The following is a 27104-nucleotide window of genomic DNA, read 5'->3' on the forward strand; positions in this document are numbered from 1 at the left end:
TGCAAATGTCACCTGCTTTACAATCCTGGCAGAGCTACTCTAGAAGCCACATTCCTAAGTAGAAAACAGATCTTCTTTTTTTTTTTTTTTTTTTTTTTAATTTTTTTTTTTTTTTCAACGTTTATTTATTTTGGGGACAGAGAGAGACAGAGCATGAACGGGGGAGGGGCAGAGAGAGAGGGAGACACAGAATCGGAAACAGGCTCCAGGCTCTGAGCCATCAGCCCAGAGCCCGACGCGGGGCTCGAACTCACGGACCGCGAGATCGTGACCTGGCTGAAGTCGGACGCTTAACCGACTGCGCCACCCAGGCGCCCCAGAAAACAGATCTTCTGGTGCACAATAAAAATCTCAGCTTTAAGTCCATTCTTTGTTCTTGAAAGTATTCACTGTAATGGTTGCCGTGGATTTATATGGCACATTATAGTTCTTAGCAATTTCTGTCAGGTACTATTCTACTACAACCTGGGGTAGAGTAGTCACATTTAATTTTACACATTAGCTGCAAGATAAAGAACATAACAGAATTTGGTCACACACATATCCACAAACTCAGAAACAAAAAGAGTTGAGGTGGTCTTTCACCTCGAAATCACTGTCCTTTATTTTTCTAGTATCTGTTCTGTTAAAGTACAATTAAAAACTTTTTTTTTTTAATTTAGGAGGTGCCCTGCTTATATCATAAAGACAGCCCGATCCTGGGGAGAAAGAATCTCAATCTTTGAAAATAAGAGGAAGAAAATAAACCTAAGAAAAAATACTTTAAATTGAAAGTTCTGATTTTGGAAGTATTTGAATTATGTCAAAGGCGATATTCAACACACTCAGCAACCAGTACAGCAAGGCACCATCCAGTCAGAATGGACACCCTGAAACAACTCTGAAACACCACCAGCCTGAAACAAACTGCGGCTAGATCTCTGTGTCTCAGCTGAATGTCAGTCCTGAATTATACTGTGTGGTCATGATGTAAGATGTTCAAAAGTTGAAGCTTCTGGGGCGCCTGGGTGGCGCAGTCGGTTAAGCGTCCGACTTCAGCCAGGTCACGATCTCGCGGTCCGTGAGTTCGAGCCCCGCGTCGGGCTCTGGGCTGATGGCTCAGAGCCTGGAGCCTGTTTCCGATTCTGTGTCTCCCTCTCTCTCTGCCCCTCCCCCGTTCATGCTCTGTCTCTCTCTGTCCCAAAAATAAATAAAAAAAAAACGTTGAAAAAAAAAATTAAAAAAAAAAAAAAAAAGTTGAAGCTTCTAAATTTATAAACTTCTTTCATATTACTAGGCCAGTTACATTTAGGAAAATGTATGCTTTCTTCGTAAAGAAATAATCTCAGATTGCTTGACACTAGCTTTTTTATAAAGATCTGAGTTCCCTAGTCCAAAATGTTTAAACAGGTTATTCTGCCTCCAACGTGTTTGGGTGGCTCAGTTGGTTAAGTGTCTGACTTTTGGTTTCAGCTTGGGTTATGATCTCATGGTTCGTGGGTTTGAGCCCCACATTAGGCTCCACACTGTGAGTGTGGGATTCTCTTTTTCCCTCTCTCTCTGACCCTCCCCTGCTTGTTCTCTCTCCCTCTCTGTCTCTCTCTCTCAAAAATAAATAAATATTTTTAAAAGTTTTAATGTTTATTTTTTAGAGACACAGAGACAGTGCAAGTGGGGGAGGGGCAGAGAAGAGAGAGAGAGAGAGACAGAGAGAGAGAGGGAATCCCAAACAGGCTCTGCACTGCCAGCTCAGAGCCTGACACAGGGCTCAACCCCAGGAAACTGTGAGATCATCACCTGAGCTGAAACCAAGAGTTGGGACGCTTAACTGACTAAGCCTCCCAGGTGCCCCAAGACTTATTTCTAAACATCTTTCAGTCTGCACAAAATTATGCATTCTGAGTTTGTTTATATTTGCTTTTCCTGTATTTCTTGGCTTAGAAAAATGTGTGTCTCTGGAAATGTGTCTACCTGAGAGGTGACAGTTCCGATCTCATTGGTTCGACACAGTTGAGCATATTCTTGGCTGTACTTTGCACACAGCTGATTAGATACCTGAAGCAAACCATCGCCAAGAAAAAAATAAAGGTGAAATCCATCAAGTTATGGCAAATTTGAAGATGAAGAACCACGAAAAGAGCAAAAATCACTTTCATCTTATCTCATTGGAATTACATTCTATTAGCATCAAAACAACAGCAATAGCAACAGAACAAGTGTTTTGTTCTTAAGTATCTGATAAATGTGAAACTTAAAACTTCTAATTCTAAATACCTTATATAAATTTTTTTTTTGCAACGTTTATTTATTTTTGGGACAGAGAGAGACAGAGCATGAAGGGGGGAGGGGCAGAGAGAGAGGGAGACACAGAATCGGAAGCAGGAAGCAGGCTCCAGGCTCTGAGCCATCAGCCCAGAGCCTGACGCGGGGCTCGAACTCACGGACCGTGAGATTGTGACCTGGCTGAAGTCGGACGCTTAACCGACTGCGCCACCCAGGCGCCCCTCTAAATACCTTATAAATTATGACTCCTGTCTCCACACGAAAGAAATCCACTGTCAAATTTTGCTTTATTTTTTTAGGTAAGGTTTATTATTTTTTTCTACCATTGGCATTTAAAAAGAATTTTTTTTAATGTTCATTTATTTTTGAGAGACAGAATGTGAGCAGGGGAGGGTCAGAGAGAGAGGAAGACACAGAATCTGAAGCAGACTCCAGGCTCTGAGCTGTCAGCACAGACCCTGACGTGGGGCTTGAACCCACGAACTGTGAGATCATGACCTTAGCTAAAGTCGGACACTTAACCAGCTGAGCTACCCAGGTGCCCCTCTACCATTGCCATTTTTTTTTAAGTATTTTTTCACTTACACACTAACAGCAGAAAATATTTCTATGGTTGTCCTTTAAGAGAAAAAAGGATTCCTCTAAGTAATCCTACAATTCTAAACAAGTAGCAAGAGTGATACTCTCACCTACAGTTGTGGCACAGGCAGTGAAAACTTATCAAACTTACTATCTTCAACTCAGGCACCTCTGACTGGAGGCGAGGAGTTGCCCAGATTAGTGTAGATACAGATTAGGTCAGACCAGAATCCAGTTCCCTAAGAAGAACACAAAGTTATGCAACACAGAGCTTTATGTTTCCATCTTTTCCCTACTTCAAAGATAGTCCATGGACAATGTTCGAAATATATTATCAAATAATTCTTTTTTTTAAGTTGATTTATTTTGAGAGAGACAAAGACAGTGCAAATAGGGGAGGGGCAGGGAGAGAGGGAGAGAGAGAGAATCCCAAGCAGGCTCATCACCGTCAGCATGGAGCCTGACATGGGGCTCAATTCCACAAACTCCAAGATGATGATCTGAGCCAAAATCAAGACTCAGGTGCTCAACCGACTGAGCCACCCAGGCACCGCTAATGTTAAATAATTTTTTAAGTGAAATTACAATATATACCAATATATACAATTACAGTATATACACATAGGTATATATAACTATATATATACCCACACTGTGTGTGTATGTGTTTATACACACATAGATAAAGAAATACATATATGTACTGAAAGAAATGTACCAAAATTCTTATCTCTAGATTTGGTGATTATGGGTTCTTTTTTTGTCTGTATTTCACCACTCCTCTACAAACTCAAGGGGAAAAAAGATAACTATATGGTTCTTTTTTAAGAACAACTTTAATTATTTAAGGCATCTCTACACCTAACAAACTTAAGACCCCAAGCTCAAGAGTTGCATGCTGTTCCCACTGAGCCAGCTAGGTTCCCCAACAACCATATGGTTCTAAACATGGCTCCTTGGACTACCATATTCTCTTCAAACAGCACTACTTCTTCTATAAAAATTAGAGACAAAGTTCTTTGGCATAGTACCAGCAAGTTAGAGTGTACTCTCCCCCTCACTAGGTGCGGGGATGCCTTCTCACTCCTTTGAGCCTGAAAAATGTGCAAGTTCAATAGGTCTTACTTTGTGGCCTGGATCAAGCTGAACCAAGCCAGCAAAAGGTCACAATACAGCTCCAGGATCTCTATGGATCCTCTGTGGTAGTCTTCTCAGATAACATGTTCCACTTGGATCCGAGCTCGTTCATCTTTCCCATTAGCCAGATAGTCAGCAATCTCTTTCCTGGCTCTCTGGGCCTGCTCAGCTGCAGCACAAAGCACACGTATAGGAAAGTGCATGTATGGGGGCTTCTGGGTGGCTCAGTTAGTTGAGCCTCCGGCTTCAGCTCAGATTGCGATGTCCCGGTTCTTGGGTTTGAGCCCTGCGTCAGGCTGTGTGCTGACAGCTCAAAGCCTGGAGCCTGCTTTGGCTTCTGTGTCTCCCTCTCTCTCTCTACCCCTCCCCTGCTCGTGCAAAAAAATAAAACATTGAAAAAAATTTTAAAAAAAATTTAAAAAAGAAAAGTGCATGTACAAAGAGAAGTTTATTGAATAAAAAAGGCAGGTGACATGATAGTGTGAAACTTTTTATAAAAACAATAAAAAATAGATACCATATGTGCACATATGAAGTTATCAATGTTTTGCACTAGGCTATGGTTCTCAAAGTGTCATCCCCAGATCAGCAACGCCAGTATCACCTGAGATTCTGTTAGAAATGCAGATTCTTGGAGCCCACTGAATCAGAAACTCTGAAAGTGAACCCAAAAATCTATGTTTGAACAAGCCCTCCAATTTTGACACCTGTTGAAGGTTAAGAATTGCTCTAGGGGGTGTTCTGTCAGGTGATCTTTGTTTTATCCTTTCAGCTAGCCTTGCTTTTCTAAAATGTCCCATAGTGAACATTTCTTATATTTGTAATAAAAATATTATTAAAAAAAGAAGAATAGGGGATCCTGGGTAGCTCAGCCAGTTGAGCATCTGACTGTTGATTTGGCCCAGGTCATGATCTCACGGTTTGTGGGATGGAGCCCTGCAGCCTGACACTGACAGCACAAAGCCTGCTTGAGATTCTCTTGCTCCCCCTCTTTCTACCCCTCCTCCCCCTCAAAATAAATAAGCTTAGGGGCGCCTGGGTGGCGCAGTCGGTTAAGCGTCCGACTTCAGCCAGGTCACAATCTCGCGGTCCGTGAGTTCGAGCCCCGCGTCGGGCTCTGGGCTGATGGCTCGGAGCCTGGAGCCTGTTTCCGATTCTGTGTCTCCCTCTCTCTCTGCCCCTCCCCTGTTCATGCTCTGTCTCTCTCTGTCCCAAAAATAAATAAACGTTGAAAAAAAAAATAAATTAAAAAAAATAAAATAAATAAATAAGCTTAAAAAATAAAAAGAAAATAAAGAAGAATGCATGAAGTGCTCTACATTTAGAAAACTGTTCTTGGGGCGCCTGGGTGGTTCAGTCGGTTAAGCAATGGACTCGTGATTTTGGCTTAGGTCATGATCTCACGGTTTGGGAGTTTGAGCCATGCATTGGACTCTGCACTGACAGAGGATCCCAGCCCGCTTGGGATCCTCTGTCCCCCTCTCCGCCCCTCTCCTGCTGACTCTCTTTCTCTCCAAAATAAATAAAATATTAAGACAAAAACTGTTCTCAGGGGTGCCTGGGTGGCTCAGTTGGTTAAGCGTCAGACTCTTTTGGCTCAGGTTGTGATCTCAAGGTTGTGAGATCAAGTGCCACGTCAGGCTTCATACTGGGCATGAAGCCTGTTTAATATTCTTCCTCCCTCTCTCTGTCTCTCTCCCTCCCCCCCACCACTTATGGGTGTGGGTGTTTCATTTTATCCTATAACACCTGTGTGAGATGTTATTTGCATTTTACAGTTGAGAAAATTGAGATTCTAAGAGGTTAAATGGCTTGCCCATGGTCACACGATTAAGAGTAACTGGTTGAATTAGAACATGGCCAAATCTTCAGACTGTAAGCGCCTATGCTTTCTCACCATATTATGCCAATAAAATGAACAAGTAGAGTAATGCTGGGGATGTAACAAATGTAGCCTGTCCCAGGCCAATCCACCGAGATAAGTCTTACCACCTTGTATTATCAACTGATGACTGAGCCTGGGGAAACAGACTTTTCACAAGTCAGGAAAACCTGAGCCCCTAAATTATGTAACCTGTCTGTTCACTGAGTTATACTCACCTCCTAATCACGAAAAGACAGAGTTACTCTCTGCAAGCAAATCTTGACATGAGACTACATTTAAATCTGAAATAAACACAAATCTCAGTGCTTGAAAGGTTGCTTAGCCGAGTACAAAGGAGGAAAATGTTCTCTGTTCTAGACATCACAGGGAAAAGAAATTATAGTGGAATTGGACTTGTTTCAGATAAATACTGAACTGTTGTTACACCATTACTAATATTAGGAAACATTTATTGTGTGCCCAGGTTATAGTTTGTGTTACAAATAGATCCCTGGAATGATAGAAAACCAAGATCATTATCTCCCTTTAAAGAGGAATAAGTTTAGTTAAGGAGGGCTAATTTGCTTTATATACCTCAAATCACTCAGGCACTCCCAAGTTTAAATTAAATTTGTTAAAAGAAGATATAATTTATCTGGATAATAATATGTGTCACTGGATTGCCAGGATCTAATAAAAGGACATGTGAGCATGCAGTTTAAAATTCACAAGCTCAGGGCGCCTGGATGGCTCAGTCGGTTGAGCATCTGACTTTGGCTCAGGTCATGATCTTACAGTTCATGAGTTCAAACCCCACAGTGGGCTCTGTGCTGACAGCTCAGAGCCTGGATCCTGCTTCAGATTCTGTGTGTCTGTCTCTCTGTGGCCCTCCTCCACTTGTGCTCTGTCTCTTTTTCAAAAATAAATAAACATAAGAACAAATTTTTAAAAATACAAACTTCAAGCTGTATTACAAAGCTGTAATCATCAAGACAGTATGGTGCTGGCACAAGAACAGACACTCAGATAGATGGAACAGAATAGAGAACCCAGAAATGGACCCACAAACATATGCCCAACTAATCTTTGACAAAGCAGGAAACAATGTTCAATGGAATAAAGACAGTCTCTTCAGCAAGTAGTGCTGGGAAAACTTGACAGTGACTTGCAGAAAAGTGAACCTGGACCACTTTCTTACACCATACACAAAAATAAATTCAAAATGGATGAAAAACCTAAATGTAAGACAGGAAGCCATCAAAATCCTTGAGGAGAAAGCAGGCAAAAACCTCTTTGACCTTGGCCATAGCAACTTTTTACTCAACATGTTTCCTGAGGCAAGGGAGACAAAAGCAAAAATGAACTATTGGGACCTCATCAAAATAAAATCTTCTGCACAGCAAAGGAAACAATCAGCAAAACTAAAAGGCAACCAACAGAATGGGAGAAGATATTTGCAAACGACTTATCAGATAAAGATCCAAAATCTATAAAGAACTTACCAAACTCAACACCTAAAAAAACAAATAATCCAGTGAATAAATGGGCAAAATACATGAATAGACACTTCTCTAAAGAAAACATCCAGATGGCCAGGGTTAGTATCCAACATCTATAAAGAACTTATCAAACTCAACACCTAAAACAAATAATCCAGTGAAGAAATGGGCAAAAGACATGAATAGACACTTATCCAAAGAAGACATCCAGATGGCCAACCGACACATGAAACAATGCTCAACATCACTCATTATCAGGGAAATACAAATCAAAACCACCACGAGATACCACCTCACACCTGTCAGAATGGCTAACGTTAACAACTCAGGCAACCACAGATGTTGGTGAGGATGCGGAGAGAGAGGATCTCTTTTGCATTGCTGGTGGGAATGCAAGCTGGTGCAGCCACTCTGGAAAACAGTATGGAGGTTCCTCAAAAAAATTAAAAATAAAACTACCCTATGACCCAGCAATTGTACTACTAGGTATTTATCCAAGGGATACAGGTATGCTGTTTTGAAGGGGCACATGCACCCCAATGTTTATAGCAGCGCTATCAACGATAGCCAAAGTATGGAAACAGCCCAAATGTCCGTTGATGGATGAATGGATAAAGAAGATGTGGTATACATATACAATGGAGTATTACTAGATAATCAAAAATAATGAAATCTTGCCATTTGCAACTACATGGATGGAACTAGAGGGTATTATGCTAAGCAAAATTAGAGAAAGACAAATATCATATGAGGACTTTAAGACACAGAACAGATGAACATAAGGGAAGGGAAGCAAAAATAATATAACGGGGAGGGGGACAAAACATAAGAGACTCTTAAATATGGAGAACAAACAGAGGGTTACTAGAGCGGATGTGGGAGGGGGGGTGGGCTAAATGGGTAAGGGGCACTAAGGAATCTACTCCTGAAATCACTGTTGCACTAAATGCTAACTAACTTGAATGTAAATTTTAAAAATAAATTAAATAAAAATTAAAAAGAAAGTGTAATTACATGGGATGCCTGAGTGGCTCAGCCAGCTAAGTATGTGACTCTTGATTTCAGCTCAGGTCATGATATGATGGTTCCTGGGACTGAGCCCCGCATTGGGTTCTGGGCTGACAATACAGCACCTGCTTGGGTTTCTCTTTCCCTCTTTCTCTCTCTCTCTCCCTCTCCCTCAAAATAAATAAATAAATTTAAAAATTAAAAAAAACAAATTTAAAAAAATAAATAAAATTCACAAGTTCTGTGTACACCATCAATCATCGTCATTTTCATGGTAAAAATGATGGGTACCATTGAGTTTGCCTAAATTTCATTTGTGCATTTTTCTTAGGCCCCTGTTATCTAATGAATGCCCAAAAATCTATCTGGAAGTTTGAGTAACAGCTGCCTCTCCACCAATAGATTATAGTAATTCGAGTAAGTAGTGCTATTTATGGAGCACTCAGAAAACTGTATGCACACACAATACTTATTTTACCTGAATCCCCCTCATAATCAGAGATCATTGGTTTTTCAGTTTATTGAGGGGTTAATGGCTCATGTGACTCACTGAAATGAGGAAAGAGCAAAAGGCAACAGAAAATAAGTTGGATTTAAAGAAAGAAGACAAAACTTGTCAGCTCTACCTCCACTCATGGGTGTAATTCTACTTGAGTCGTCACCTGACAGAAGAAATAGCTCTTTTCTTTTCTTTTCTTTTCTTTTCTTTTCTTTTCTTTTTTTCTTTTCTTTTCTTTTTGGTGTGTTTAAAAAAAGGTAAGGAAGCCCTTCCAGAAAAATGTGTCCAGCAGCTCAGACTTAATAGCTATTGCACATTTGAAGAGGCTTGACTAGATAAAGTTCTCTGCTATGGTGAAGAAAAGTCCAGTAATCTGGACATTGTTTTACATTTTAAATCTTTGGAAACTTCTTTTTAAATTATACTTCTTATTTTGGGATAATTGTACATTCATATGCAGTTTGTAAGAAGCAATACAGAGAGATCCAGAGTAATTTTTACTCCGTTTCTGGTGGTGATAACATTTTGCACAACCAAAATACTGATATTTAAAAAAAATTTTTTAATGTTCATTTATTATTGAGAGGGATAGAGCACGAGCTGGGGAGGGGCAGATAGGGAGACACAGAATCTGAAGCAGGCTCCAGGCTCTGAGCGGTCGGCACAGAGCCTGACGTGGGGCTTGAACCCACAGACTGTGAGATCATGACCTGAACTGAAGTTGGTCCCTTAACCAACTGAGCCATGCAGGCACCCCCCAAAATACTGATATTGATACAATCAAGATACAGAATAGTCTTTGGAAACTTTTACATGATTTAAATTTTTTTAAGTGTTTATTTTTGAGACAGAGAGAGACAGAGCATGAGCAGGGGAGGGGCAGAGAGAGAGGGAGACACAGAATTCCAAGCAGGCTCCAGACTCGGAGCTGTCAGCACAGAGCCCGACATAGAGCTCTAACTCAGAGTGAGATCATGACCTGAGCTGAAGTTGGCCGCTTAACCAACTGAGCTACCCAGGCACCCCTGAAGTGATTTTTTTTAAGTTTATTTATTTTGAGAGAGAGAATGGGAGCATGAGTGGGGGAGGGGCAGAGAGAGAAGGAGAGAATCTCAAGCAGGTTCAGTGCCATTAGCGCAGAGCCTGATGTGGGGCTTGAGAGAGAGATCATGACCTGAGCCAAAACCAAGAGTCAGGACACTTAACCAACTGGGCCATCTAGGTGCCCCAAACTTTTAAATAATTTGAGCACTATAATAATCATTTCCACAAGTCAGAAACATTCCTTTGAATTCTAAAATTGCTAAGTAATGTCTTAGGAGATATATGGGGTGTGGGAAGGTAGTGCTCAGTGATGACAGGCCGCTTACTGTGCTGTCTAGAGTATTTACTCACTTTTCTTTTTTTCCAGGAGTTTTAGGCAATTGACAGCCAGTTGCAAGTTGACCTGAAGGCGATCAGCTTTGAAGGCAGAGATGAACATGATTTCACCAGGAGGCACTGCAGGCAGCTTGCAAATCACCTTGCTGAGCCAGTTTTGCAGAGAAAGAGTTATCAATGTCATGGGGGCATTAGTTTTTCGACATTTACTTTATGCATTCAATAGGCCCCTGTAAGGAATTTCTGGCTGTTTGGCAGTGGCCTAAATGTACTTGCTTCTCTGTGGCCCAATTCCCCAGATACGATTCTTGCAATTCAAGTAAGGGTTAGTTAGGTTTCCTTCAGTTTATTCCAATCTATGTTCTGACTGCAACTTTTCAGAGTTCTTCAGGAAGTTTCTGACAAAAATGAAAGCCTTTGGCAAGTGTCTGAGGAAGTAGACAACAGATCAGGATTCCCCTTCCCAAAGGATATATTAGTCACTTATGGAGAAATTCCAAGACCTCCTTGAAAATAAAACATTAATGAATATGAAAAGGGGATCCCCCATTGGAATCAGGAGAAAGCACATAACATGAAAATCATATGGAGGGGCGCCTGGGTGGCTCAGTCGGTTAAGTGTCCGACTTCAGGTCATGATCTCACGGTTTGTGGGTTTGTCAAACCCAGCGTCAGACTGCTGACACCTCACAGCCTGGAGCCTGCTTCGGATTCTGTGCCTCCCTCTGTCTCTGCCCTGTCCCTGCTCGTGCTGTCTCGCTCTCAAAAATAAATAAACATTAAAAAAATTAAAAAGAAATAAAAATAAAAGCATGTAGAAATAAGGACACAGAATTGTTCAGAGAAATAGATAAAACAGAAGCTTGAAAACTGCACATTTCTACATTTGGACATCTAGAAAACTTCTGAAAAATAATCTAATACCAGGCACCAACACATTTCTAGGGAAAGCCAAATCTGCTAAGTATTTCTATAATTTCAACATATACTTGAGATGAATTGTTGTTTCTGCCATTGGCATCCAAAGATAAAGTTATTTCCCAAAATGGCACCCTTGCATGCTGAGCCATACAAGCAAAAACACAGGACAGTATGAAAACCATCTATTTTTCTTGTGATGACACACGCGGTTTCCTAAACTGCCAGCACTTCTCTCTGGTTTGATCCCTTAATGTCAAAAAAGAGTTGGGATAGTTGTCTAAACTTCCCCTGCCATACTATAGGTCTAGAAAAATCAACAATGAGGAACTAAGCAACACTGACAGAGCTGGTTTGAAACTCCTGCCTGCTTAGGGAGAAGAATAACTAGCTTAGCAGGGTTTTGTGGTCACTTGTTTTCCTTCCAAAGAGTAGCTCAAACTCTCCCATCACACAAATTCAATCTACACACATCAAAGAAATTCATTGGGAATCCAAGGAAAGAGAAGAGGTAGACAAAACAGACTGAAGTATAACTTTTCAGTTCCCAAATGTCTCAACTAGTTTAAAATTTTTCCTTTCATGGGGCAGGAAAGAAATTTTTTTAATGAAAAAAAAATCCTTTCACTTCATCACTTCTTAAAACCCCATGGAAATTAAACAAACAAACTTGGTAAAAGAAAATGAAGGACTTTCAGATGAGAGAGACTGAAAACAGGTAATAAATAGGCAAAACTGGAGTAGAAATGAGGAATTGAGAGCAAAAATATTAGCAAGGAGAGTCTCCCAGTTAGAGGTATCTTTTTGAAATTTCATTCAAGAATTATGTTTTGAGCCAGCTACAGTGAATAAGACCCTGGGTTTACTTACTATAAATAACTTACATAGAGAATGATACAGATTCCAGACAATAATACAGATTTCTGGAGAAATGAGGTAACTTTTGGTTATTTTAGTGTCTTAAATCCAAAAACTATGTTAGTTTACTTATCACTAACATTCCTGTAAAACTGTCTCTATGGAGCTTCCTACTGTCAATATGTACAACCAGAGAAATGAAGATTGCTTGGAGTTCTAGAAGAGGATACAGCAGAGATATGACCCACTCTTTTGGGACTGCAGCATCAAACCAGGAAATCACCTGTGTCTCACCGATCAGAACATCCTGTGTTTTTTTAAAAATCAGACACACCTTTGTACTATGTAATCATGTTAATGGCTGGTAACCAAAAAATTCTTTTTGCTTGCATCTACCTGTGTCTGCTCTTTCAATTTTGTCTGAAACACTGGCTCTCTGAGAATGTGTCTTGATCTGGGAGAAAATGGCTATCCTTGAATACACCTGGATGATCCAAGGGTCTATCTTGGCCTGTTTTTTAAAATAATGATTTGAATTTATTGATATGGAAAAAATTGGCAAAGACAGCAGTACGTGTATCATTTTCATGTAAAAAAGAGTATAGGCTTATTTATTTGTTTATCTTGGCAGTTTTAATGCCAATTTAGTGAGCTAAGCAATGAACTAGAAACCAGAATGCCAGTTAGTGCTAAACGGAGTCACTGAGTGACCACAGGACTTCCTTCTTGGCCAAATTGAGAGAGAAGACAACTGTCATGAGTAATACTAATATCCTCGAAGCACAGCCCTCTGCTGATTTAGATGGCTACAGATGAGTAGCTTCAGTGTTTCACCCACTGGTGCAAGGTATGTGTGTGCGGTGGTGGGGCGGGATTCAATGATTTTGATAATCCTTTGTGACCTTCCAGGTCAGAAAATACCAAAACTGAGGTCTAATGATTCCCTAGAAAGAATCTTAGAAGAGACCATATACTCTATTTGTATTTTAACTTACTCATCTTAATATTTCTAAGATAACATTCTCATAAAAAATCCAAATAAGTCCCTTTTTTATCTTTTGATTACCACCCAGTGCCACTTTTCTCTTCCAAGATAACCAATGTTAACTAGTTGTTACATATCCTTCCGTTCCTTTTCTGTATAAATACATAAAGATGACTTTATATATGTTACGTTTCACATTAAATGCAGGATATCACATTGTACATATTTGCTTACATTTTCACTTACAATGTTTATAGAGAGCTCTTTTATCTACATTTTACTACCACCCTTTCATCTAATTTAAGCTCCTCATTTTCCAGAAGTGGAAACCTAAGTCTCAAGTAGTAAAATGACTTTCTCCTAAGGTGAGATAGCTACAGAGTAGGGACCAGAGCCCAGCCAGTACTTTTAAAATCAAACAGAAATCATTCGTTATTTGGTGAAAAGAGTTTGCAGAAACTGAAAGGGGGAAAATCCACTCAGAATCCAGTCTCTCCAATAGTTAAACTTATTTTTTCCCTCTGGTTTTTTTTTGTATACAGAACTACTTTTTTACACAGTTGTAATCAGAGTACAAATTCGACTGGCTTTCACTTTTTGTTAATCAGATGTTTATGTTACTATGAAGATGGCTAATTAATTGGCAATGAATGGTGACTTAATATTTAATCGAGTAGTCAAAACCTCTTCCTACTAAATCAAGCTCCTTCCCACTGTATGAACCCCCTTCCTCTCATCCCGCAAATTCTCACCACTGTTTCATCTTCCCCTAAATCCTAGGTCCAGTCCATTCTCATGCCCCTGAAAGCCATTTCTCAACTCAAAGAGCTCCCATCTCTACCCTGGGTCTCCAGGGAGATCACCTTACTACTCTCCTGGGCAGGGGTCTCCTCGGAGTTCCCCGAGGTTCCCAAGAAGAGGCTTCACGAGTTAAGCCTGGGAAATCCAGGACGTGAGGGTCGCTATTGGCCACGCCCCAGGCTCTGTTTGGGAACCCCCAGAATTTACAGGAGTACAGAGACTGCAGGGGTCATGGTGGGGTCAGGGTGAGAGGGCCGGCCCAGCCTTCTTCACGTGACCCTGTTTCCCCAGGGGAGGAGTTCGTTTTTCCCACCAGAGGGGGCGCTGGGGGCGAGGGGTGAGGGGCGACAGGGGCCGGCTCCCTCCCTTCCCGGGTACTCCTGGGCGTTGCTCCTGGGCTCGGGCCCTGACGCCATCTGCCTGCGACGGGGGCGGAACGCACTTGACGCCATCTCCGGGCGCCCGGCGGGGGGGGGGCGCTGGGTGTGGGGCGGCTCCGGGGCCGGGGATGGCGGCGGCCGCGGTCGCGGTGGCTCCGGGACGAGCGGGAGGAGCCCGAGGAGCGCCGTGAGATGGGCCGGTGAGTGTCGCCGGCAGTGCGGGCCGCTGGGCCTGCCTCACTGAGGCCACGCAGGCCTGGGCTCTAAGCTCTGGAGGAAGTGGCCTCCTGGAACCCATTGCCCCGCCGGACCGGGGCCCAAGAACCGCGAACCCGGGGAGCGAAAGAGGCCGCGCCTAGAGTCCCGCGCGCTTTTCTCCGGCCTGGCCCAGAAGGCGGCCTCAGGCCCTGGAGCCCCCGCGGCTGTGTCCCCGAGGGCCGGGGTGTCCCAGTCTTTGGTGCGGGAAGGGGCCCCCGAACAAGGAAGCATCGTCTGCAGGGCCTTGCCTCTGCCCCTCTGTTTGAAGGGTCGACCCCCCACCCCTAAACGCTGAATTTCTAATTTCGGGCCCTACCCTTGTGGAAGCAAGGATTGCAGGATCACGAGAAGCCATAACACGTAGTCTCTTCCAAGCTCCACTCTTTTCTGGCGGGCGCACCTCACCGAATTTTGGGCACAATCTCTTGATTCTGGACTCTGGCAACGTTGGCAGCTCTCCAGGACTGACCCCCATCCCCGTTAGCTCTGTCAGGGTCACAAGCCGCGTCTACACCCTGAGAAGTCCTCTTTGAGCCCCTCCTGAAGCCGAGGTTTCGGGTTCCGAATTGTGTTTTCCGTTGTGGGAACCTGGTGCACAGGCTTGACTCTTTGTTGTCATTCCCTCACATTTTGCCTCTTTTAATTCTTTTATTAGGCTGTGTTTGGCTAACCCAGAGGCAGGTTTTCCTTAAGGTTTTAGTTGCAGGAAGCAAAGATCGTTCAGGGAGTGGAGATGTGACCCCAATTTCTGTTGCCAGTGAGGGAGAAAGCTAATTGCTTTTCAGCTGGAACTGAAGCTGCCAAAGAAGGGACGCAGGACTTGTGCCCACCGTGTAATTTGTATTTATGAAACTGAGAATTTTTCTTTCCCCCAGGTTTTCCTATCTCATCACCTTTTCCTGTACATACACACCTTGCCACTCGATTAAAGAGATAAATGTTGCCTTCAGTTTGATTAGAGGCTTGCAGTTCTGTAGGACAGGACAGTGGGTAGTTTCTCGGAGTACTGGTCAATATTACTTTAGCTGTTTTGAGAGATTAAGGTTCCTTTCTTGAGTGCTTGATGTTAATGGCATGTGTAGATTAAGGTATTGATAGTTTAATGTGAGTTTTGTTTCCCCATTGTTAGCTACATGAGGACCAAGGCAGTGTTTTCATTTTCTGTCACACCTGATTCAGCACTTGGTACGAAGCTGTCACTCAGAACATTTTACCCACACACACCCAAAGGATCCTTTTTTTTTTTTTTACCCTGAAAATCCGTTAATAAGGCTTCCCCTTGAGTGACTCCCCCTTGACCTCTTTTTCTGCCCCAGAAACATAAATAATTGTTCTTTTTCTCTAGTGCCACTTTTGTCATTTAAATAACCTCCACATCTGTTTTCATCATCCCTGAATAAAGGTGAAATCAATACAGTTGATTTTTCCAGCTTCCCATTGGTCACATGGGAATAAATGTTGAGTCTTCCATTTTTGGTTGTGCATTTACCTGAAATTGGGATTGGAAGTATATTTAACCTTTGGGAATGGATACAGGTAGAGAATGAAGAATATGACATTAAGGAAAACGACGAAGCTTGAAAATTTTTCTTCAGGGATGTCTTTCTACAAATTAGAGCTTAAGACATAGCCTTTTCTCTATTCAAATGCCTACACACTCTGGATAAATGTACTGTTACCTCAGGAGCAGAGGATGAGGCAGGGACTCATGGACTTTAATGTTTTTGTGGCTTTAGAATTACCTTTCTGGATGACTCAGGGGAAAGTGAGAGTCTAGGCTCCTGCTTACTTTATCCCTATTTCTTTTTCTAGGCTCCCAAGGCAGTGGGGAGGACACTGCTTCTTACTACAGCTGCTCAGAGGCACCACTGGAAGCTCAGGTAATAACAGGAGCTTTGGACACCTTCTTGCAGAAAAAGCATCTGGGATTCAAGAGTGGAAAAACAGAACACACTGTGATACCCAGATCTAAAGAACTGGAGCCTTGATTGGAAGAAATAGGTGACAAAGTTTGTATGCATTGAAATGTTCAGAACAAAAGGATACTATATGACAATGGACAAAAGCACGTATGAAAGGTGACAGAAAGGGGAGAGAGAGCTTTCTTATGAATCATATAGGCCTATGATAGTAATAAGCAGTTTGAAGGAATGGAGCCAGAATTTTAGGAAATTGTTCCTAGAGCAGACCTACAATGGAAAAGGAGCCATTGGCAAAAGAAAATACACAGGACAATAGAAAGAGAATGAATGAAGAAAGTACATTGAAGATGGCCAATGAGAAGAAAAGAAGTCTTTCCAGACTGGGGGTAAAAAGTCTATTTGAGGTCAGAAGAGTTTTGTTGCTCTTTAGGGAGGAGGAGAAACAGATAAATTATGAAACACACTAGTACAATCATTCTCCCCGTAGGGCCCAAATTTGAATGTAGTATTTCGTGCGGCAAAGAAGATACTATTTTTCATTGGCACCTGGGTCTTTGAGATAGTGGTGATATGAGGCAAAGGAGGATGAGAGTGTAACCAGGTCTGGGGTGGGGGTGGGGTGGGGGGATGGGAAAAGGTGAGATCATAACCCAAATTAGGCTGGGGAAAGGAAGCAAGGATGAGGTCATATGTTCAGGAAAGAAGATAGCACGGTAGTCTTTGGTGACAAAAGGAGAAGCTTAGGAAAAAGAACCAGCAGCAAAGACCATGTGGTCAAATCTTCTCTTAGGGAAGAAGGCTGGGAAGAGTCAAGGTTCCTGTCAAGGCACAACTAATCATGAAGATGGTGGTCTCTCTGGGGTTGTAGAGCCCACAGGTTATTTACGTATCATTGAGTGTTTATTCTTGTAGCTGTCTGTGGTTTCCCTATTTCTTTCATGTCCTGGGCTGGATGGATAGGGGAGTGGCATCCTTGTTTGCCCCTTTCTCTTACATTTTTCCCCTGGCAGCACCCTTTGTAACATCTTCCTCCATAGGCATGGTTTCTGCTACTTCCTTTGACTTAGTTCACTCCTAGGTTACTTTTCTTTGCTTCTGATTTGTTCCCTAGCAGATGTGGGCGCCCCAGCCAGCAGCAGAGAGGGGTGCAGGGGAGCCACAGAGAAGCCCCTTCTGATGCCCCAAGGAGCAAGCCGACCCCTTCCAGGCTCAAGGAACACCACAAAGCAATATGAAACCTGTTCATGAGAGGAGTCAGGAATGCCTTCCACCAAAGAAACGAGACCTCCCCGTGACCAGCGAGGATATGGGGAGAACTACCAGCTGCTCAACTAACCACACACCCTCCAGTGATGCCTCTGAATGGTCCCGAGGGGTTGTGGTGGCCGGGCAGAGCCAGGCAGGAGCCAGAGTCAGCCTGGGGGGTGATGGAGCTGAGGCCATCACTGGTCTGACAGTGGACCAGTATGGTATGCTGTATAAGGTGGCTGTGCCACCTGCTACCTTCTCCCCAACTGGCCTCCCATCTGTGGTGAACATGAGCCCCTTGCCCCCCACATTTAATGTAGCGTCTTCACTGATTCAACATCCAGGAATCCACTATCCCCCAATCCACTATGCTCAACTCCCGTCCACCTCTCTGCAGTTTATCGGGTCTCCTTATAGCCTTCCCTATGCTGTGCCACCTAATTTCCTACCAAGTCCCCTCCTTTCTCCTTCTGCCAACCTCGCCACCTCTCACCTTCCTCACTTTGTGCCATATGCCTCACTCCTGGCAGAAGGAGCCACTCCTCCCCCCCAGGCTTCCTCCCCAGCCCACTCATTCAACAAAGTCCCTTCTGCCACCTCCCCACCTGGGCAGTTGCCACATCACTCGAGTACTCAGCCGCTGGACCTTGCTCCAGGCCGGATGCCCATTTATTATCAGATGTCCAGGCTACCTGCTGGGTACACTTTGCATGAAACCCCTCCAGCAGGTGCCAGCCCAGTTCTTACCCCTCAGGAGGGCCAGTCTGCTCTGGAAGCAGCCGCTGCCAATGGACAGAGACAGCGAGAACGAAACTTAGTAAGACGGGAAAGCGAAGCCCTCGACTCCCCCAACAGCAAGAGTGAAGGCCAGGGACTGGTGCCAGTGGTAGAATGTGTGGTGGATGGACAGTTGTTTTCAGGTTCTCAGACTGCACGGGTGGAGGTGGCAGTGCCAGCACACCGAGGGACCCCAGACACCGACCTTGAGGTCCAGCGGGTGGTTGGCGCTTTAGCTTCTCAGGACTATCGTGTGGTGACAGCTCAGAGGAAGGATGAGCCCAGCCCTCTCAACCTGTCCCATCATACACCCGACCATCAGGGTGAGGGGCGAGGGTCAGCCAGGAACCCAGCAGAGATGGCCGAGAAAAATCAGGCCCGAGGGTTCTACCCTCAATCCCATCAGGAACCGGTGAAACACAGACCTTTACCCAAAGCAATGGTTGTAGCCAATGGCAACCTGGTGCCCACTGGAACTGACCCAGGTCTGCTGCCCATGGGCTCGGAGATCCTGGTGGCATCAAGTTTGGACATGCAGGCCAGAGCCACCTTCCCAGATAAGGAGCCAACGCCACCCCCCATTACCTCCTCCCACGTGCCCTCCCATTTCATGAAAGGCGCCATCATCCAGCTGGCTACAGGGGAGCTGAAGCGGGTGGAGGACCTCCAGACCCAGGACTTTGTGCGCAGTGCCGAAGTGAGCGGGGGGCTGAAGATTGACTCTAGCACGGTCGTGGACATTCAGGAGAGCCAGTGGCCTGGATTTGTCATGCTGCATTTCGTGGTTGGTGAGCAGCAGAGCAAAGTGAGCATCGAGGTGCCCCCTGAGCACCCCTTCTTTGTATATGGCCAGGGCTGGTCCTCCTGCAGCCCCGGGAGGACTGCACAGCTCTTCTCTTTGCCCTGCCATCGGCTGCAGGTGGGAGATGTCTGCATCTCTATCAGTTTACAGAGCTTGAACAGTAACTCAGTTTCTCAGGCTAGCTGTGCTCCCCCAGGCCAGCTGGGTCCCCCCCGAGAAAGGCCTGAGAGGACAGTCTTGGGACCCAGAGAGCAATGTGACAGTGAGGGGAAGAGCCAGCCGCCAGGCGAGGGCTCCCAAATGGTAGAGCCCTCGCAGCCGGAGCCTGGTGCTCAGGCCTGCTGGCCAGCCCCAAGCTTCCAAAGATACAGCATGCAAGGGGAGGAGGCACGGGCTGCACTGCTCCGTCCCTCTTTCATTTCACAGGAGGTAAAGCTGTCCATCGAAGGGCGTTCCAATGCAGGAAAATGAACCTCTCTCCCAGACCAGGACTGGGGCTTCACCCCAGAGCTGGGCCTCACCGTGAGCAGGCAGAGGATTTGCACATGCCGAGCAGGGAATGGCTCTCTTGGCAGTGAGATTGGGGGGAAAGAGGAGGCATGAAGGCAGCCTCCCAAGGCAGGGTCTGTTGCTCATTACCCCATGGCAGCCTTTCAGGACAGCCCCAGAGGGTGCTGCGATGGAGAGCAGCAGGCTTGAGCCAAGGAAGGATGGGGGTGCACACAAGATAAGAAACATTCCAAATATCAGGGCCTCCCTGTTCTTTCCTCCCCATCCCTAGCTCCTGCAAGGGGAAAGTTGGGCTTTGGGGGCAGGTGGCAGAGGGAGGGAGCAAAGAAAGAGCCAAAAATGATGATCCACAGCTTATAGTAGCAGTTCAACTGTCTGAAGTTTTTTTCCTTTCTTTTTTGTGGTGGGAGGGCAGGAAGCCCCATGATTGGGATTAAGAGGGTTTCCACCCAGAACTCTTCTTTTGAGAGCTGTGCACTTTAAAGGGTGATTTTGTTACAGATGTCTGTGGGTTTGTGGGGGAGGAGCACTCATCTACAGGACTCTGCTTGATTCTGTGCTTCAGCCCTTTCCCATCTCCCCACCATTCCTCCCACAAGGCTTCTAGCACCAGGAGAGAGAGAAACCCCTCCAGGGTTCAGAGTGAAGTACTGCTTTGGCAGGGACCCAGTCGGGACTTTAGGAGAAAGACCTGATGGCCAGGTGACCGGGTTCTAGGCAGGGCTTCTGGAAAGGTAGCTGATGTAACAAAGCTCCTCCTACCCAGCATGCCAGACCTACTTCGAAATTGTACTGAATTTCTAGTTGGTAATGGTGACTTTTGAAAGAACCAGTGGACCTTTTTACCCAGTCCCCTACTCTCCTTTGTCTATGTTGTGCCTAAGTGCCTGCGCTGTCCCCACCCTTCTGCTGCCCTAACCTCTGCATGGTGTCTTGACCTGGGCCTGATTTGTAGCTGCACTGCCTTTCCCCTTCTGCACAATTGTTTTTGTCTCCTCTGACCAAGACCTCTTGTTTTTGGTGTGTAGGGGTCTCTTTGATTTCCTTTTTAGTTATATTTCCTATTTTTAAAAACTCATAAAGAATCATGTCCCCTCCTCTTCTGCAGCTGAACAGCTTGGTAGAGAAACAAGAAGGGAACTGTGCCCTGGGTCAGGGCAAATACACCTGGCTGGGCAGTGCCCATCCTGGTGTTTTTACATAGCCCCTCCCATCTTATTCCACTTCCTGTCAGCAATCAGGCTTCTCGGAGCCATCCCCTCCCACAGCCAGCTCTGAGGTTCTGGGATAAGGGTCTTGATAAGTTTCTAGTACCTGAAGTCTTCTAGATTTCATTTCGTGGTGGAGAATTCCTCTGCAAAGAGCATTCTTAATCTTAGTTGCATTTGTCCCCTTGTGTCTTAAGCCCATGTTTTCTTCACAACTTTTAGCATCAGCTTGGACTGTGGGTTTCCACTGGGTATTGAGAATTAGGCTCCCCCACCAGCTTTCAGGTGGGTGGGTGGGTTTTTTGTTTGTTTTTCAGGGGTCTTCAGACTCTTGAAGCAACTCAGGGTATTGTCCACCCAGCTCTCTGGTGAGGCTTCTCCCATAATATGATCCTGGCATTTTCTTTAGAAATGTACTTGGACTGGCTGAGGCCTTGCCTGCCATCAGGAGTCCCAAACCTCTGAGGTCTGATCTCCGCTCTGTCAAGGACTTCAGGCAAGTCTTGTGACCTCTCACTCTTTCACTTCCTCCCCAGCTGCCAAATGGGGATTAATAATCTTACCTACCTCCTGGGGGGAGGGGGAGTTCTGAGAATGGAGTCATTCTTAGTGTTCTGGTGCTAAAGGTTGTTCTCCGGGGGGAACTAAGTGACTGAGACCGGCTTGTTTGCTCCAAGCCCTACATGCCACTGTTTCATTCCTAGAGAGCAATTACCTGGTCAGTCAGGTTTTAGGGGCCCATCCAAAGGAAGCTGCTGACCTGACTGTGAGTACTTAAGTCTCCAGGTCACCTCAGAACCAAACACCAACTGTGTGTGATAAACACTCAACCTTGTATGCATGTGGGATCATCGCCTTTCCCTTCTCTGTCCCCCATTTTCTCTGAATGCTGCTTTCTCTGGCTTTTCCTACAGAGGAGGCCTGTGGGAATAAGTCTTGAGGAATCCTCTCGGATGACAGCCCCAGGAGAAGGCCTCATCTCTGACTGTTCCGTGGTCAACTCATTCCTAGGGATTATTGTTTGCACGGGTTTCTCAGAAACATCCTTCCTCATAGGAAGGCTCACCAACTGAATACAGTGGCATTCACACAGTAGACACTCAAGAAGTGTTCCCCGAGGACACCAATTGAGCTTCCTCTTGTGGGAGCAAACCTATGTCCAACCAGATACAGTAGTTTGTCCACTTCCCAGCCTGGTAATTTCCACTGAATCCTGGAAAGAGAAAATCTTGTGCACAAATTGGGCCCTGACCTTTCTGCTGCTGTTCTCTTCTGTCTCTTGCTGGTGAAGGAATATCAGCAGCTCTTCTAGTACCACGCCATGTGTATGTAATTTATTAATACTCGGTTTTGCAAAGCTGCAGAGGTGTGTTTTGTCAAGTATGGGCTCCCAGGAACAGAGGCTCTGTGCTCTAAATCTTGGTCAGAACTGTGGCATTCTGCTTGCCTTTTCCTTCTGGTTCAGTCTTTTCTTCCAGGCATGAGAAATAAAAGGAGCCTGTGGTGTATCTGTTCTTCCTTAAAGGAATTTCATACGTCTGTAAGAGACCTAAGAGCAGTTTGGGGATAGTGAGCATTTTAGTGGAAGCTGTCAGCTTTTTGGGAAATGGGCAGTTGAAGCAGGCCAGAGCCACTCCCTTGTCAGTAGTAGGAGATTCCCAGAGTTGAGGAGTAGAAAGGAGGCCTGCTAACTCTGGCACTGAACAGGAGTGGCTTTGTACCGATTTGGGAGTAGAGTGACTAGGTAAAGGATGAGTAATATGCCCAAGTCTTGGATCATCATTCCTATCAAGATTAGTGTACGTGGGGAGGGGTGGGGGGCATGGAGGGTGGTGGTGTGGGGGAAGGGAATTCAGAGCTGAATGCTTGTACCCAAGGGGAGGGCCCCTAGCAGATCTGGACTGACCCTTCTACATTTTTGGTCCCAGTCAGTTGTAACACCAAGGGCTTTGGTCTGTGCTGCTTTGCCACTGCTGCTGTCTGCTCACTGTCCTGCCTGCTACCCTTTATAGCTCCCTGTCCTTCCATGTCTGAGCATAGAGGGGAAATCCAGGCATCCTGTCCACTCTTACCTGTGCAAGTGTTACTTTATAGCAAAGTCCTATTGAATAGGGATAGTATGAAATGCTGCTGGTGGGCTGGTGAATCCAAAGGGATATGGCTTCAGTGCTTGCTGGGAGCCCTTTGGCTCCAAAATCTGACTGTCTTGAGGGAGAAGCAAGCAGCTCTTCTTAGTGGGCGTTTTCTATGTATTAATCGCTTTCCTTTGTGGTATCTTGTATCCTGTTTTTAAAATAAATGATGAGGAACCAGGTTAGGGCCTGTGTCAGCATCCTAGGGAGGTTCATCTGGCTCCAGTTAAGTGGATTCTGGGACTGGAGAGCATTTAAAGTTTGACTGAAATAGCCCCTCTGTGGGTTTAGTTTTATTTTTACTAGTGGACATCATAGGAGATAAACAGGGTGGTGATATGATTTAGACCTGCAACAAGCAGGCACATTGGAGAGGTGAATGATCACACTGGAGATGAAGGGTGGATGTGGGTTGACTGGGAAAGGGCCTGGGTCCATTGGAGTAAAGATACCTGATTAACTGAACTGGCCATGGAGATTAGGTCACAGTCTTAAGAGCAAAGGGTAGAGGTCAAGTTTTAGGGAGACTTCCTGGCCTCCTAGGGCTAAGTTTAATAAACCACACCGAAGCTACAATACTTTCCAGATGAGAAAAAGTGTACACTACAGTTGAAGAGCTGGACTATGTAAGGTGGATGTTGACCAGGAACCTATTAGCCCTTTGCTGGGAAGCCTTCACCATCCAGCTTCCCTGGGCTAGGGAAGGCCTCCCACATTATGCAATAATAAAATAAGCATCTGGGTCTTTGCAGCTATCAGTTGCTCTTTCAACTCTAGGGTCCATCTTTGGGCCAGAAACCTGGTCTGGGCCTGGGATGACACCGGCCCTCGATGCTAGAGTTGACTGCACTCTCTCCTTACCTGCAGACTATGCACAGTGCCTGGGGTGGAAGGAGGAGAGCTGGTGCGGTTTGCCCTGCTGAGCCTCCCCAGCAGGAACAGTAGTAATAAATGCACTTTTCACACTAAGGTTTCTTTATTAGTTCTCCTGTTAAGCCTAGATCCTCCCCTGGTAGATTGCAAACTCAGTCTGTGTGATCCCAAAGCCATTCTACTGCAGATGCCCAGCAGTGAAGATGGCCTCAAATTGGGTTCCTGTCTGCAGTGTGTATGGCAGCAGCCCATGTGCCTTTACCTATTGTCAAACTTGCAAGCATTTATTTCTGTCTTTATGACTGTCACGGGGACTGAGGTTCTTCAGAGAGAGGGAGCTGGTGACACAGTGGTTTTACACCCACTCCCTAGACAGGGAGTTTGCACGTGGTTGTGAGCTGTGAGTGGTTAGTGCATTGCTAGTATTGCTGAAGGCAGGGTGCATCCCTCATTTGCTTGATACACTCAAGAGAATATAGATTGTGTTGGGAAGAGACTGACTGTACTCGTGGCAAACTTGAAGTATTAAAATAAGGCTGTCCCCTACAACCTTCCTAGTCACACAGGATCCCTGTAGCCAAAACAGTATATGTTCCAGCTGCAGAGAGCAGACTGCTCTCAGCTTGCACAGCACCTTAGGGGAGGGAAGAATATATGGATAGGGAATGGGGTGGAGATAGGAAAGCAGGAATGTTGTCATCCAGGTGGCTTTAGGGTCCTGAGGAGTAAAGAAGGATGGCACTGGGGAGGTCTGGATGGATCTGATTTGTGTAGGAGTTCCCTGTAGATAAATTACTGATCCCCCAACTACTATCCCCAGTATGTAATGGCTGAATTAATATGTAATCAACTGCATTGTATCTAAAGCCTTAGAACTAGTCAGGTGCTCCCCCCACCCAGTACCATTTCTTACCCTCTAATCCTACCTGATCTTTAACAAAGCATTAATAATTCTAAGGATAATCTCTATTTTGTTGTGCTTTTTTGTAACTGTTTTAAATAAATCAATTTGTACTGTATATTTGTACTTTTGTGAGATCCTTTTTGCTGTTTTACCATTTTAAGTCTCTGTACTTGGCTACACACAGATTGTATTTTTATTGTTAATGCTCTTCTTATGGATACCTGCATTTAACTTGTGGACTATGTAAACACAATATATATCAATATCTATATATCTATATATCTATCTATATAAACTACTAGCTTTTCCTTCTGGTGTTTGCGCCTTCTTCTTATCCCAGCCTTAGATGGTGGCTGCTGGGTGGGGGATAGCTTGTGGGAGAGCTTGTAATATACCAAATTGTTCCCATCTTTATGTGGTGGACTCTGGGCAGATTGTGCAAGCTAGTCCTGAAGCATGGCTGCACGTTCTTTTGGTATGTATTTCAATGATCCAGAAGTCTACCTATACACTTAGATGTTAGCATGATCAATCACAAGGACTTGTAGATATCCTCACTGCTGGCCTTTTCTCCAATTCTTTCCTTTCCTCGGGAATATTGCCAGAAATTGCTGGAATACATCAGCAGCAATCATAACTACTGCTTCTAAATTAGAAAGCTTGCCAGTAGTAGGAGGTGAAACACACGTTTGTGACTCAGATCAGTTTATTGAGCACTTACTAGGTGCCACAAACTATCCTAAGTTACATTTATTATATTAATATATATTAGCTATTTATTAATAGTCACTTGTTGCTAGTATTTTTGTGTTTGGGGAAACGAAGACTAAAGTAACTTCCCCCCAAAGTTATAGTTTGTTTTAATAAAAGTTATAGTTTTTAATTTTTTAATGTTTATTTTTGAGAGAGGCCAGTGGGAGAGGGGCAGAGAGGGAGGAAGACAGAATCTGAAGCAGGCGCCAGGCTCTGAGCTATCAGTACAGAGCCCAATGTGGGGCTTGAACTCATGAACTGCAAAATCATGACCTGAGCCAAAGTTGGACGCTTAACTGACTGAGCCACCCAGGCACCCCAAAAGTTACAGATTTTAAAGGGCAGTGCAGAATTTTAAATCCAGGCATGAGATTCCTGAGTTTGTATTAACCACCAGTTTGTTGTGATACTTAGCAGAGATAATCTACATAAAATGCTCAGAATAATCTTTGACACAGAGTGACTACTCAACCATTTTGAAGCATCTCAAGTAAAAGTTCAATATGGATCTTTGTGAGACAGGCACTTGGCTCATTTTTTCTTTTAAAAGTCCAGTAGTTTGAAATAAGTTTATTAAAATTTTTGTGTTCCCCAAACAGAACTATCTCAGCCTGTCTGGTAGGAATTAACCTGTTTGGTGGTGGTGGTTGGGGGGCGGGGGCTGTCAGTTAACACTATTTAATAGCCTTAAACCTATGGAGGTCGGAGAGGAGTCCAAGTTTCCTTGTTATGATATTGGAAGAGGTCCACATTCCTGGCATAGTTATTTTTCTGGCTACAGCTTAACTAGGGCACTTCCTTCTGGACCTCAAGATCTATAATTATCTAAACTGTACACAACCTTTGGTGCAGGCTAAGGAAAGTTCTGTACTTGTTCTGTACCATCACAGACACTTTTAAGAAATGACCTCAGCTCTGGGCTCCTCGGCTTGGCAGACCTACAAAATGGTCATCTTGCTTGGGCTTTGACCACTGTCAACTTCAACTCTCTTCTCACTTTAATTCTGGATTTTTCTGAATGGGTTTTATTCTACCTTGGCTCTGGGGAATAAATAAGAAGATGGATCACTTCTCTCAAACAAGAGTTCCTTGGTACTATAGATCTTAATATTGGAGCTATTTAATTTTTTTGAAATTTTAGATTTTCTTAAATATTTATTTTGAGAGTGAGAGAGACAGAGAGTGCGTGCATGAGCAGGGGAGGGGCCGAGAGAGAGAGAGAATCCCAAGCAGGCTCCACATTGTCAGCACAAGAGCCCAACATGGGGGGTGGATCTCACAAACATTGAGATCATGACCTGAGCTGAAATCAAGAGTTGGACACTGGGGGCTCCTGGGTGGCTCAGTTGGTTGAGCGACTCTTGACTTGGGCTCAGGTCATGATTTCATGGTTTGTAAGATCGAGACCCACATTGGGCGCAATACTGGCAGCACGGAGCCTGCTGGAATTCTCTATCTCTCTCTCTCTCGCTTTCTCTGCCCTTATCCCCAGCTCGTGCTCTCTCAAAATAAATAAACTAAAAAAAAAATTTTTTTTTAATTACAAA

The 27104-nt window shown here is 44.5% G+C and overlaps 1 protein-coding gene and 1 long non-coding RNA gene across 4 annotated transcripts in view; both read left to right on the plus strand.

Annotated features, from left to right (window-relative positions):
• Positions 1-12395, plus strand: part of LOC147573397 (uncharacterized) — a 28325-nt gene extending 15930 nt beyond the window's left edge. Inside the window, exons 2-3 of one of the 2 annotated variants that reach the window (XR_015244716.1) lie at positions 663-969; positions 10260-12395. This is a non-coding gene — a long non-coding RNA (uncharacterized LOC147573397). The remainder of the gene's footprint in view (positions 1-662; positions 970-10259) is intronic. The other variant, XR_015244717.1, reaches the window with a different exon arrangement.
• Positions 12396-14225: 1830 nt separating this feature from the next.
• ATXN1L (ataxin 1 like) lies at positions 14226-25112 on the plus strand. 2 transcript variants are annotated; one of them, XM_025920668.2, is made up of 3 exons: positions 14226-14370; positions 16241-16308; positions 17462-25112. In XM_025920668.2, exon 3 carries the CDS (start codon positions 17582-17584, stop codon positions 19646-19648), a length of 2067 nt encoding a protein of 688 aa, XP_025776453.1. In that variant the 5' UTR covers positions 14226-14370; positions 16241-16308; positions 17462-17581; the 3' UTR covers positions 19649-25112. The 2 variants fall into 2 exon arrangements, with proteins under 2 accessions (XP_025776453.1, XP_025776452.1); XM_025920667.2 differs by having other exon boundaries at positions 17465-25112.
• The last annotated feature ends 1992 nt before the right edge of the window (positions 25113-27104 follow it).

Source organism: Puma concolor, chromosome E2 (genome assembly GCF_028749965.1).
Source record: "Puma concolor isolate L17-30 chromosome E2, mPumCon1.1.hap2, whole genome shotgun sequence".
Lineage (NCBI taxonomy): Eukaryota > Metazoa > Chordata > Mammalia > Carnivora > Felidae > Puma > Puma concolor.